Here is a 13,996-nt window from a genome sequence, read left to right on the forward strand (position 1 = left end):
CATATTACTTGCTGAGGTGCTGTAGTTTTTGAGAAATTAGTAAAACAATGTCACGAAAATAAGTTTTACACACTAAAATAATTTTCTCATGACTTTTTCAACTGAGTCATAATTGAAAAATTTATGAAGAGATAAAAACAACAGATTCTTATGTAGCGCATTTGACAATAACGGTATCGATGGGATTTACATTAGTGCTCTGGTCAACGTGCCTAAATCATCCCTCTAATGTTTCTCAGCTACCTGGGGAGTACAGCCCGAGCTGCCGTGGCTTTTTCAATAACAACCTCTACCCTCGCAGGTACCCATTTATTCCCCTGGGTGAAGAGAAGCAATTATAGTAAAGTATCTTGCTCAAGGACACAATTGTCACGACCGAGATTCAAACCCACACTCCGGTGACTTAGCATCAGAACTTGAATTCGATGCTATTAACCATTCGGACGACACTCTAAGAGGTGTCTTCCATATTTTTCTTGGTTGTCTTGTAGTTATGACGGAAGCACCAAAGATTCTTCATTCTCCGCTGGTCTGCAAGGCATTAAGAAGGACGACGTAGAGAGAGTCAAAACCATCATACACAACACCTTTAGGAAAGTTGCAGAGTAAGTTTTGAATGCTTGAAAATCATTGTTTGTCTGCTGGTTGTGCTGTTGTTGTTTTGTTTTGTTTTGTTTTGTTTTGTTGTCTTAATTCTCAATTTTTTCTTTTATAGGAATGTGTTTTTAGTACGGAAATTATCTTTGGATTTAAAAAAACACTACTGTGCAATCTTGGGCATTTATTGGTGAAATCATATCGGCTGTAATTTGCTCATATCGACCTGCCAAAATGGACATTAACATGTATTTTAAGTTAAAGGAAATGTAAACATTTGGTTCTGGGAAACCATGCAAAATCCAGAGCGATTATGTCCACACTGGAAAAATGATCCATCATTAGAATACACAAATTTGAGAAACAGTTCTAACAGTGACGTTTCTCAGATTCAAAGTTTTGGGGGATACAAACTACATGTATATTATTCCATAACCACATTACTTCCAAGTGAAATGATTCTCAAAATGCTTTATACAATCGAAAGTAGCATTCATTTTAAGAGTGACTACAAAATGTATACATTCCCTTTAATAACTCATAGTCAAAGTTAGTTTGGTCTGTGCTCAATTTCACAAAGATAGTCCTACTCATTAGGATTTATTCAAAGTTTAAAGGAACACGTTGCCTTGGATCGGTCGAGTTGGTCTTTGAAAAGCGTTCTGTAACCGTTTGTTATAAAATGCATACGGGTAGAAAGATGTTGTAAAAGTAGAATACAATGATCTACACAAATATGCCTCAAAATTGCGTGGTTTTCTTTTTACCTCGTCGACTAACACGGTCGGCCATTTATGGTTGACTCCCATTAATTGCCAAGCGTGTTAGTTTGCGACGTAAAATGAAAACCACGCAGTTTTGAGTGATACTTGTGTGGATCATTATATTCTACTTTTAAAACATCGTTCCAACCATATGCATTTTATAACAAATACGAGGCAACGTGTTCCTTTAAGGCTAGTCTCAACTTAGAGGAGTAAAATTAGCTACCCAGACACCATCACCAAATACCCAAATCTCAATCTAAACGAGACCCAACAACTCATGAGGGATAAGGCAACCTGGCACCACTTCATCAAAGCTGCTTCTACTAATTCCATCCAAGGACGAAGGATAATGATGAACTCGTTCTAACTTGAGATAATACTAGTCTTAACTCTTTGTGAAATCCACACCAGGATGTTTATCTATTTTTTTATGGTTTTGTTATTGGCAGGACTGGATTTGAGGATGAGAGAATTGAAGCCGTTCTTCATAAGATAGAGATTTCTCAGAAACACCAGAGTACTACGTTTGGCCTCAATCTCATTGCAGTAAGAATACATTTCTCCTTCAACCTTTGGGACTCTGGTTCGAATCCCCCTAGGGGCACTATGTGGTTTGGGTTTTCAGTCCCTTACATATTGCTGGAGTTATCCCTGATTTGGGTATCTGGGTTTTCCTTCCATACTAAATGGTCGATGAGACATGAGTATTTTTGCTAGTTAATTAATGTGCCACGGGTGCTATGCTACATGTAATTGGTGGATATGCTATGGGTGTTATACTAGTTGGTGAATTTGCCATGAGTGTTATACTAATTGAATGCGCTACGAGTGTTATACTAGTTAGTGGATATACTATGGGTGTTATACTAGTTAGTGGATGTGTCATGAGTGTTATACTAATTGAATGCGCTATGGGTGTTACACTAGTTAGTGGATATGCTATGGGTGTTATACTAGTTTGTGAATTTGCCATGAGTGTTATACTAATTGAATGCGCTATGAGTGTTATACTAGTTAGTGGATATACTATGGGTGTTATACTAGTTAGTGGATGTGTCATGAGTGTTATACTAATTGGTGAATATGCCATGAGAGTTATACTAATTTGTGGGTGTCCTATGGGTGTCATACTAATTAGTGGATGTGCTATGAGTGTTATATTAGTTAGTGAATGGGCCCAGAGTGTTATACTAGTTAGTGGGTGTTATACTAATTGGGGAATGTGGCACTGGTGCTGAACTAATTGGTGGATGTGCCATGGGTGCTATACTAATTGGTGGATGTGCCCTGGGTGCTATACTAATTGTGGATGTCCCACAAATTTATCATTTGTTTGTTTTTAGTTCTAATTTTTCATACCATGCAAAACCTCAAACACAACTTTAATATCTTAACTTTATTCCTGACAGTCCCTCATGCAGAGCTGGAATCACGACACAAGCCTGGCCGACATGCTAAGGGTCAACGAGAACGTAGAGCGTTTCCAGAAGTGCCTCGCGGACAACCCAAGATTCCTCCAGGACAAGGTGGAAGAGCACTTCCTGAAGAATGACCACAAGTTGACCTTAACGATGACCCCTAAAGACGACTACAAGGAGGAGCTTGAACAGGAAGAGGAGAGGATTCTGGGTAGTATGGTGGCAGAGTTGAACAGCGAGGATAAACAAGTTATTTATGATAAGGGTTAGTTTCAAAGTTTGTTTTCCATTTAAAGACAAATCATTTTTAGTTATTACTCCAAGATGTATCTTTTTATAACATATTGTGACACAAAGAGTTGTTTTTAAAACTGTCTTTGTGGTTTATGACTTGATATTTGATATAAAATCACATCCCCTTGGGGTAATACCTGTCCTGCTGCTTCCTAGGTTGTATCATAAATTTTGGTGTGATCCCTGGCCATTTGGCATTTACAAGTTAAATTTCTTCTGACTGGCACCCCCGTGCGAAGATGTTGACAAAACCGGGAGACCATCACGTTAATCCAGAGGTGGCAGGTTAGAGTCCTGCCCTAGTTAATTTGGCTGAAGCCATTCGGAAGTAGGGAACATGATACAGGATACAATGCTGGCTTGAAGACACATAGTTTTAATAATTTAGAGCTGGGAATAAAAAGAACTGAGTTTTGTACAGCAAGTTATAAGCAAGTAAATCTTGGCCCCAATTTCTAAAGCTGTTATAAGCAGAATATATTGATTGGCAAATTTCTTTGCTAAGCAAATATTGAATTGGGCACCAGCCACATTAGACCTTTATCACGGTGTGGCCATCTTGATTTTACTCCATTCCAACTCATTGTAACCAAACTGAGGCTGGACGAAATATTAGTCTGGTGCCATGTTAGCGCAATGAATATTAGCATTCATTACTGTTATTGGAAACAGGGAACATGACCAAGATGGTGACAGCGTGAAAAGGGTCTTTAATGCAAACTTGAATGTAAATTGCAGCTGGTAACTTGTTTTTGCTAAGCAATACTATTCTGTGGCGCTTAGCAAGTTTTGGTGCTTACATGCTTTATGAACTTTGGCCATGGTGATTTTTTCAGATTTTGAATTAATTAGACATTTAACGTTGATCTTACCACCAGGGCTTGAGCTAGCAAATGAGCAGAATGAAGAAGAGGATCTGTCAGTCTTGCCCACGCTAAGAGTTTCTGATATCGAGCCTGAACTGAAGAGGACATCACTGGATGTCAGACAGATCGGTAAGAAGTCCTCGAGATTAGCCTTTCATCGTAATTTTTTTCATTAAATATCAAAAAACAGTATCCAAGGTCAAACTACAGTTAGCAATTTTTACAATTTTTAAGCAGCGCATTCTATCTCAGAAAAAAGCGCTTTATAAATCCTACTTATCATTATTATTATAATTATTATAATTCTCTGTTTATGATTTTTGTCACAGATGGCGTACATGTCCAGTGTTGTGAACAACCTACGAATGGTATAACATATTTCCGTGCCGTAGCGTCTCTGCAATCCGTACCTGATGATCTTCTTCCATTCGTTCCCCTGTTCTGCAACGTCATCACAAAGTGAGATCAAACAAATATTTCATAATAACTCTGTAACTTTTAATTTTTAAACCTCCTACTCTCTCAGGCCTGATAAGGTTTATCGCGAATAGCAAAATATCAAGAGAGGGCGCTGTTGAACCCACACAAAGGTATAGGCGTTGCGTGCGCAAGTCGTAGAAACTGCATAGAAACTGCCCCATATTCCTTCCCACAATGCACTGCGGTTCTGAATCGCGATAAACCTTATGCTTCGATTTGAAAAGAAAAGGGCGTCGAGGAATTGTCTCCTCAATAATAAAGGGCACCCCTACAAGGAAATTGTAAATTTCTGTTCTATCATTTCATGGGCACCAAGGCAATGATCAAGGGCAATGGAGGGAATAGCCTCTATAACCTCCGTAAAGTATCGGGCCTGAAAGTTTCTATAAGATTGTAAATTTTCAAATTGGAACATTAAACTAAACTGTGTACTATAAGTTTGAGTATACTATAAGTTTGAGTAATTACCAATAGTGTCCACTGCCTTTAACCTTGACTTGTATTTTTCATCAACAGAATGGGGGCAGCAGATATGACCTTTAATGAGTTTGCGCAATGGGAGGAGCTTAAGACAGGAGGCTTGATGATTGGCAGGCACATCTGTCAACATCCGGACGATGTCTTAATGTTTGAGCAGGTAAAGATAAAAGTTGTTTTACATGTTCTCGACAAGATACGTGTTGCTGTTGTCTTGTCATCCGTTTTCCCCATATTTTATTAGTCCTTTTAAAGTTTAGAGATCCTTTTTTACCAATTGCAATAAGTTGGAGGGGGAGTTCTTTCGCAGTGAATGTTTCGCAGGAGTTGAGCACAGCTCAACTGTTGCAAAATACTCGTTGCGGATTTGCGACGTTAATTTTGTTTTCACATTCGCATTCGCAGGAAGTATGAACGCTTTCCTATAGGTGACTTTACTCTACTGCACTCATACTTTTTTCTTGGAAAATGGGCGTAGAGCCTTACACCTTTTTTGAGGGTAAACAACGACACTATCGCACACTGTCGTTTATTTTGTCACACATATGACCCGTGAGGGTTGTATTAAAAATGTTTGTTATTTCTTTGAATAAAATTGGTTTAAATTTGTTTTATTCTCAATTGTTTTTTAAAGACACTGGACACTATTGGTAATTTTCAAAGACGAGTCTTCTCACTTGCTGTATCTCAACATATGCATAAAATAACAAACCTGTGAAAATTTGAGCGCAATCGGTCGTCGAAGTTGCAAGATAATAATGAAAGAAAAAACACACTTGTTACACAAAGTTTTTGTGCGTTCAGATGTTTGATTTGAAGACCAGAAATTCTAAATCTGAGGTCTCAAAATCAAATTCGTGGCAAATTACTTCTTTCTGGAAAATTACTTTACTTCAGAGGGAGCCGTTTCTCACGATGTTTTATACTATCAACAGCTCCCCATTACTCGTTACCAAGTAAGGTTTTATGCTGATAATCATCTTGAGTGATTACCAATAGTGTCCACTGCCTTTAAAATAAAACCACTTTCTGTATGAAAGTTCATTTGTGAAGTAAGCATTCTTTTTGTGTGGTAGGGAGTTACCTTGAATTCCTTCAGCTTGGATAGAAACTTCAAGGATATGTTCTCCCTTTGGACTGACATCTTCAACAGGTACTTTTACCAAACTCTCTCTAAATATCGCAGTATCTTTTCATTTTATTCAATTGCCCTTTGGTTGGCAAAGCAAGCGAAAGGTCATACTTTTTCTGCCGTTTCCTTCATTGGGTGTACCATTATTCAACTACTTGTTTAATCGTGTCACCTCGACAAAAAGTTGTGCCTTCTGGCCTGGTGAACCAGTTGTGTTGTCACGACTATTCACGACAACATAGCTTACTTACAAAACACAATCAGACATCAGTGACAAAATCCTTCAATCCTTTCATATGAATTTTACGATATTGAACAATATGCCGCATTGCATCTTGTAAATTAAAAACTAGTCTCGACTGATATTGAAGTTGGAACTATTTGAGGCGCAACTAGTCGGGAAGTAAATTTCACTTGTCGCCCAGGCTTAAGGCAGAGTCACACTGCAGCGATAACGAAAACGATAACGATCACGACGCAAAGAAAATGCATTATATTGGTTGAATTGCCCCACGCAGAATACGCACACGCTTATTCAACCAATGCATTCTCTTTGCGTCGTGATCGTTTTCGTTATCGCTGCAGTGTGACTCAGCCTTTAGACACAATATTGTTTAAAGGATTTGGGTACTTTTTGTAAACACAAAACACAATGTCCACAGATTTACATTAAACTTACACCGTTTGAAGATAATGATGGTAGAAAGCTTCCCTGAAGTTATTAGTTGCTGAGGTGCTGTAGGTTTTGAGAAATGAGTAAAACAATGTCATGAAAATACGTTTTTACATGTTAAAATAATTTTCGTCTCATGATCACTGAGACGAAAATTATTTGCATGACATTGTTTTACTCATTTCTCAAAAACTACAGCACCTCAGCATATAATATTTTCAGGGAAGCTTTCTACTATCATTATCTTCAAACTGTGTAAGTTTTGTGTAATTCTGTGGACATTGTGTTTTTTGTCCTACAAAAAGTACATAGACCCTTTAATGAATAACTTTATGTGTGCAGTCCCAATCTTGAGGATATGGATCGACTCACCACTCTAGTTCGTATGAGGGCGTCGGAGCTTGCTATGTCAATTCCAGATATGGGTCATGCCTACGCAATGAAACATGCTGGTAGCTCGCTGTCACCGGTTGGCAGAATTCAAGAAATATGTGGTGGCATGACGCAGGTAAGTAAAGCTCACTTCCTTGTTTTTTTTTTTTTTTTTTTTTACATTTTTGTTTACAAGTCCTGACGACCACTTCAAGGAGGGACAAATAATAATAATAATAATATCAAAGTCTACCACCAATATTGTTTCTGAAATAGAAACTTTGATTGGCTGTTATTTTCCAGCTTCTTCTGGATCCTTTCCTTAATCCCTTTCCCCCTCTCTTTTTCTATAAATGGATATGTATTTGTTTGTACTTGTTTTATGCCTCTGAAGAAGGTCCGGATTGGATCGAAAGCTAAGGCCATCTACCCTATTCATTATTTTAATAATATCAAAGTCTTATATAGTGCACATGTCTACCACAAGGTGCTAGGTTTATAGAGAAAGATAGGTTATTGAAGTTATGAATTCTGAGACCCAATTATGTAGCACCTTATAAGGGTTTACAAGGTGCTACGGCACATTCATCAGCCACAGCCAGGAACACCGGCGCGAAACCCCTTCTCTTTTCGATTAAGTGCACGAGGTACTTTTGCATGCGTTACACAACACATGGGACCATCGGCTTTATGCCCCATCCGAAGGAATGGTTTAGTGTCTTGTTAGTGTCTCAAATGTCACGACTGGGGGGATTCGAACCCACACTCTGCTGAGTCAATATTTTGACTCCCATAAATGGCCGACCATGTTAAGTTGCAAAGTAAAAGGAAAACCACGCAATTTCGAGGAAAATTTGTGTGGATCATTATATTCTACTTTTAAAATATCTTTCTAATCATATGCATTTCATAACAAACGGTTTACAAATGCTTTTCAAAGACCAACTCGACCGATCCAAGACAACGTGTTCCTTTAATGTAAATATGTGGATATTGTGTTTTGTGTCCTACAAGAAGTACCCAGACCCTTTAAAGGATTGATAATTTTCACACTTACCCCATGAATTGAAATGTAATGAATAAATTGAATGAAGCTGAATTGAATTGGTTTTGCACAGGTAAGCTTCATGAGAACAATCGCTGAATCTTCCGATTTGACAAACACAATGAACAAATTGAGGCAAGTGGCAGCGTTGATTCTAAACAAGAAAACTATGAGGTAGGTTTGATTTCTAACCATGTTTGGGAGGTAGTGCTTTCCCCTCTGCCAGCCAGGCTTCTGATGGATGATAACCAAGCCTACATCCGTATGGTCTGTGAAGGGGGTAACCCTGTTTCAGCCCGTTGGTTGGGTGGCAACGGCCCCTGGAACAAGATAAATTGTAGCCCCCACCTTGAAGTGCTCTTTAAGCCTTGTGTGTCTGGCGACTTGCAGAAAAAAAATATGTAAAATGCATTCTCACCAGTTTTCTGTAAAGTATTATTTATGAAGTTGTAATAATGCCTACAAAAAAGTTGTTAATGTTTGGCATAACTCAAATGACCTTTAGAAAATTGTTTTTTTTTAAATTGGTTTATTTATTTAAAAATGCCATCGCAGCATACCGCTGAATTGCGGCATAATTTACAATAATTAAAAAATATTACATTAGTTATTAAAAAGTTTTACAATAGAAAATACATAGTGAACATTTGATAAAAAAAAAATCACAAAAGCAATGGCCTGCCAGATATGTACAAACAGGTTCACTACATTTGTATACATTTAAGACCAGAAAATTAAGCAATTATCTTAACATGGTTTTAGGAGTTCAGGAGCTTGGTGAGGTAGGGCAAGGGGCTGTTTTGGAATCTTTTGGTGTTGCAGTGAAACATACCAAACCGTGCTCGTTGGCGGAGTTGCATAGATGAGTTGTTTACAGAAGCAGGGAACCACCTCGAAAATCTCACAGAAGCGCTTGCCTTCTCTGCAAATTGGTGGCAGAGTTGACCCAAATTTTTCAAATCTTTGGAAAAAATTTAATATGAAAAGGGAAAAGTATGAACCAGACTTTTACCATGACACAGAAATTATATCACAAAGGTGTGTTTAGAATAATAATGTTGTGACTACTTGTCAGGGATGTGATTTCTCCGGCTTCAAACTGAATTCTGATTTTATTTTGCCCCCCATAAAGATATTCCGTTTTTTTTTTTTTTTTTTTTATTCTATGCCCCAGACTGCAGAGTAGGGCTTTTAAAACCAAAGATATATGTTACCTGTTGGGCTTCATGCTTGCAAGTTTTTCGAGTTCACATGCTTTGGCGCTTTGCACTCAGAGCTTTTTTTTTTTTTTTTTTTTTTTTTTACTTCTCAACAGCCTATCACAGCCCTGTGTTGTAGCGAGCAATCTAGTTCACCGGAGCAAAGCTCTGGTGTTGTCAGCAGCAGAGTGTATGTTTGAATCCTGGTCATGACACTTTAGCAAAGAATTTAACCATAATTGATTTGTTTAAATATTGGGGAGGTAGTGTATTCTTATCTGCCAGCCAGGCTCTTAGTGAATGATACCCATGTCTACATTCTTCCTTTACTGTAAAAGGGGTAACCCTGTTTTTAAGCCCCAGGAATGCTGGAAATGTGCCCCTGGAGGTAGCTGATTTTGGTTGACATCCCAAATCAGTTAAGTGTAGCCCTAACATAGAAGTAGCCATCTAGCCTTGTGATATAAGGCGATATCTCATTTTTGAAAAAGTGTAATAATCAAAATAAATGGTCTTTTTTTTTGCCAAGGTAAAACTTGCTTTGTTTTTGTTCCTTTTGCAGATGTGCACTGAATTCTGGCCCTGCATTCATGGACAAAGCGTTGAGCAACTTGGAGAATTTCCTTGGTTCCCTGCCTGGTAAGGCGGAACAGACAGGGCTCCCTCTACTGACCAAGGTAGAATCATAAAAAATATAAAAAAATTAAACAATGTTTGGAACTGTGCTGAAATTTCAGTTCTTTATGTGGACAAGATTTTTAAAATTTCTTCGAAAGTTAGCTAGATTCTGAAAAATTATACGACTTTGATTTGTTCTTATAGGTTGATAGCTTCAACCCCGAGTGTTTGAAGACGCATTTTGAGCTTCCCTTCCCAGTAAACTATGTCAGTCGAGGAGTACAGGCTGTTCCTTACACACACACAGATTTTGCTAAGTGAGTATGCCCCACTCTCTGTGAAGTGTGAGTGAAGATTGCTCCAAAAGTTTGTGTTTGTGGACATTTATGTAAAAAATTTCAAGGATCAAGGACTATTTAAAGGAACATTACAGAATTGCTGACACAGTTGCTGGCAGTGTAAGCACTTTATGTTATCCACCATATACATAAACTGACAAACCTGTAGAAGTTGGAGATCGATCGGCCATCTGGGTCACGGGAAAATAGTGAAAACCGATTACACATTTTTGCATGACATTGATGCAATTTTTTTTTTAATAAAACGCTCACTGAGCGATAAGTTCCAAACACAAAGTTAAATAATTTATTTCTCATCCAATATAACATTTCAGGCAGATTTATTTTAAGGGATGTTTTCTACTATCAACATCATTAGATCGTGTAAGTTTGATGTAAATCTGTGATCTTCGCGATTTTGTTTTCTTACCAGTCTGTAAAGTTCCTTTAAAACACAAATTTTGTGAAAATGATTTCAAACTCCCCTCCAGAAAGTGGTGAGAAGTAAAAAATATCTTGGGTTTGATCCCTGGCTACATGGCAGTAATCGGTCATATACCTTCTGACCGGCGCCCCCGAACAAAGAGATTGACAAAATAGAGAGACCGCCATTATGGAGGTAGATAGCTCAGTTGATAAAGTGTCGGCAGGTTAATCCATAGATCATTAGTTAAAATTTTGCTCTAGTATATTTTCTTTGTTCAACCCCATATGATTTTTAAAATGTACACAATCCGTTTCCCTTATGGTTTATTATTTGATAGAAGTACATGTCACAAGATCTTTTCAAGATTTGAATGGAATTCTTTCAAACATGAGAGAATTACTGTTCATTTGCATCGTTTTTGTATTTTCTGCCTCTCCATAGGTTGAGGATACTAGCAAGGCTTATGTCCTCAAAATTCCTTCATAGGGAAATACGGTGAGCATAAACAAATACTAATGAATTACTTTTATAACCATTTTGAGACCACTATTTTCTGTGTTATCAAAGAACAAAGACATGGTTATTACTACTGTTCTGGAGGGGCCTCGGCTAAAAAGAACTAGAAATGTTATGTTCTTTTAGAAATACGGGGTGTGTTCGATTAGCTTCCCTTGGTCAACCCAGTTGCATTTGAGTAGCATGAACATCGTTGAGCAAGTTCGAGTGTGCACCATGGTTAACTAAAGGTTGACAATTTTGACTGAACCCAGGCTAGTCGACCATTGATTGACTACTGTGGTTTGACCATTTGGAACCAGGGCCCAATTTCATAGAGCTGCTTAGCACAAAAATTTGCTCAGCATGAAACAGGTTTACCAACCAAATTTCCATGTGATTTTCAGGATAAGAATACAACAGCTGAATACCTGTAACAAGCAATATGCAACAAATGAAAATTTGGTTGGTAATCCTGTTTTTATGAAGGACAAAATTTCATGCTAAGCAATTTTTGTGCTTAGAAGCTCTATGAAATTGGGCCCAGCTTCAAGACCATGGTTTATTCCGTGGTCCCAATAGCCTGTTCCATGCTAACATGTGTAAAGTGCAGAAGGGAACCAGTGACTCTATAGCGAAAAAGGCGGGAAGCATATTTAAAATGTTCTTCAAAATAACTTGTTCTTCCTCTCACAGAGAAAAAGGTGGCGCATATGGGAGTGGAGCATCGATGGGAACTGAGGGATCATTTAAATTCTACTCGTACAGGTAAACACAATTTCCTTTTTGTTTTGAAACTTCACTTATACGGGTCAAAATGAAAGGTAACCCATTTCTGTAAACTCAGAAAACTTGGATTATATTGTTAAGTTTTTGACACAATTTATTCTTATAAAAGTGTCTACACAAGCGGTTCATAGTTGCTATGGTCTCTAACGCTTTAAATTAGCCAACTGACCATTTTCTGAAATAAATAAAGACCTAAATAAACCGGATGAAAAAATTGTCTTTATCTTTTTGTAGTTTGTTTATTTGCTTGTTTTTTTTTACTTTGGCTTTGAATACCTCTGTCATATTTCCTTTGTCATATTTCCTTTCCGTTGTACTGAGAGAAAAGATTAATAGAGTTGCTCAACTCCACTTCCGAGAAAAGAGTACCGTAATACACAGTTCTTGTATTGCACTCTATTCGAACCGGACAGTTTATACTGAGTTTTGATGCTCGGGTCCTACATGTATTTTGTAGCGCTGCTTAAAGACACTGGACACTATTGGTAATTGTCAAAGACTAGTCTTCTCACTATGTTTATCTCAAGTGTAAAATAACAAACCTGTGAAAATTTGAGCTCAATTGGTCGTAGAAGTTCCGAGATAATAATGAAAGAAAAAACGCCCTTGTCACACGAAGTTGTGTGCGTTTATAGATGGTTGATTCCAAGACCTCAAATTCTAAATCTGGGGTCTCGAAATCAAATTTGTGGCAAATTACTTCTATCTTTAAAACTATGTCACTTCAGATGGAGCCGTTTCTCACAAAGTTTTGTACTATTAACCTCTCCCCATTACTCGTCACCAAGTAAGTATGGTTTTATGCTAATAATTATTTTGAGTAATTACCAATACTGTCCACTGCCTTTAAGCATACAAAAAAAGCTAAGCTAAAAATAACTGAAATAAGTTACCAGCCAAAATCTCATTTCATATGTACCCTCTATTGACTGGTGTCCTGCTTGTTTTTGCTGAGCAGAAATTTGATAGCAATACTTTTAGAGACCAGGGTTACAGTCATTTTTGTATTTTGATTCTTTGTTTTTTCGGCAAGGATCCTAATTCTTTGCAGACATTAGAGGCATTTGACAGGTCTGTTGAGTGGGCCATGGAAGAGCCCGTTCAGCCATGAAATTGGACCCTGCCTTTAGAAACCCAGGGTAACAGTCTTTTTCTTTCTTTTTCTCTTTTGCAGGGATCCCAATTCTTTGCAGACGTTAGAGGCATTTGACAGGTCTGTTGAGTGGGCCATAGAAGGCCCGTTCAGCCAACAAGATATTGATGAGGCAAAGCTGTCAGTATTTTCTGCTGTAAGTATGCCATTTCTGACAAACATAAGTATCTCAAACTTACAAAAAATACTTAACTGTAATTTGTTTTAAATTTGCATCAGGGCTAAAGTTAAGACCTGACTCCGCGGTAGTGAAGTTAATAACAATCCTATAAGCTAAAGTAGTAGTCCAATTTTCCTATACCTTCCGCATGGGTAGTAGTTTAAAAGCAGGACAGTTCTTCTCAGAACTGGGAAGTCTCCTGAACAATCCGATAAATCAACTCCGCGGTAGTAGAATATAGAAAGGCATTTCTCTAAAGAACAAACTCTACCGGGCAAGTAGATATCAAACATGGTATCAAATATATATTGATACCTCACTATGCAATGCCTCAAATCATATATAAAACCGAGAACATATGCTATCTGATGCCAACCTAATGATTGGAATCACCACAATAAGCAACCCAAGTACAACCATGGAAAACAGACACACATACAGACAATAACGTACTAATGTTTTTACTTAATGTACCAATGTGTAAACAAAGAAATTGGCCGAGCACCGAATGCATTAGGCCTACATTTCAAACTTGTTAACACCCAAGGTGGACTGTAGGGGAAGGAGGTGGGTTGAAAAGTTACTCAAAAATTAAGCTGTGACAAAGTGACAATAATTATGCTCCCGCCAAACTTTCAACTGCAAGACCAATCCTAATTGGTCAACCATGTAAACCAAACCAACACAAACTTATGT

General features: G+C 37.8%; 1 protein-coding gene across 1 annotated transcript in view; it reads left to right on the forward strand.

Moving 5' to 3' along the window:
* LOC117291712 (presequence protease, mitochondrial-like) overlaps window positions 1-13,996 on the forward strand; it is a 29,226-nt gene that overhangs the window by 13,692 nt on the left and 1,538 nt on the right. The window contains exons 11-24 of the mRNA XM_033773573.1: window positions 492-605; window positions 1,814-1,910; window positions 2,774-3,047; window positions 3,955-4,071; window positions 4,272-4,401; window positions 4,939-5,059; window positions 5,976-6,052; window positions 7,047-7,212; window positions 8,195-8,295; window positions 9,883-9,997; window positions 10,143-10,255; window positions 11,145-11,198; window positions 11,895-11,966; window positions 13,162-13,276. Of these exons, the coding sequence (XP_033629464.1) occupies window positions 492-605; window positions 1,814-1,910; window positions 2,774-3,047; window positions 3,955-4,071; window positions 4,272-4,401; window positions 4,939-5,059; window positions 5,976-6,052; window positions 7,047-7,212; window positions 8,195-8,295; window positions 9,883-9,997; window positions 10,143-10,255; window positions 11,145-11,198; window positions 11,895-11,966; window positions 13,162-13,276 (1,666 nt within the window). The remainder of the gene's footprint in view (window positions 1-491; window positions 606-1,813; window positions 1,911-2,773; window positions 3,048-3,954; window positions 4,072-4,271; window positions 4,402-4,938; window positions 5,060-5,975; window positions 6,053-7,046; window positions 7,213-8,194; window positions 8,296-9,882; window positions 9,998-10,142; window positions 10,256-11,144; window positions 11,199-11,894; window positions 11,967-13,161; window positions 13,277-13,996) is intronic.

This window comes from Asterias rubens, chromosome 6 (genome assembly GCF_902459465.1).
Source record: "Asterias rubens chromosome 6, eAstRub1.3, whole genome shotgun sequence".
NCBI lineage: Eukaryota > Metazoa > Echinodermata > Asteroidea > Forcipulatida > Asteriidae > Asterias > Asterias rubens.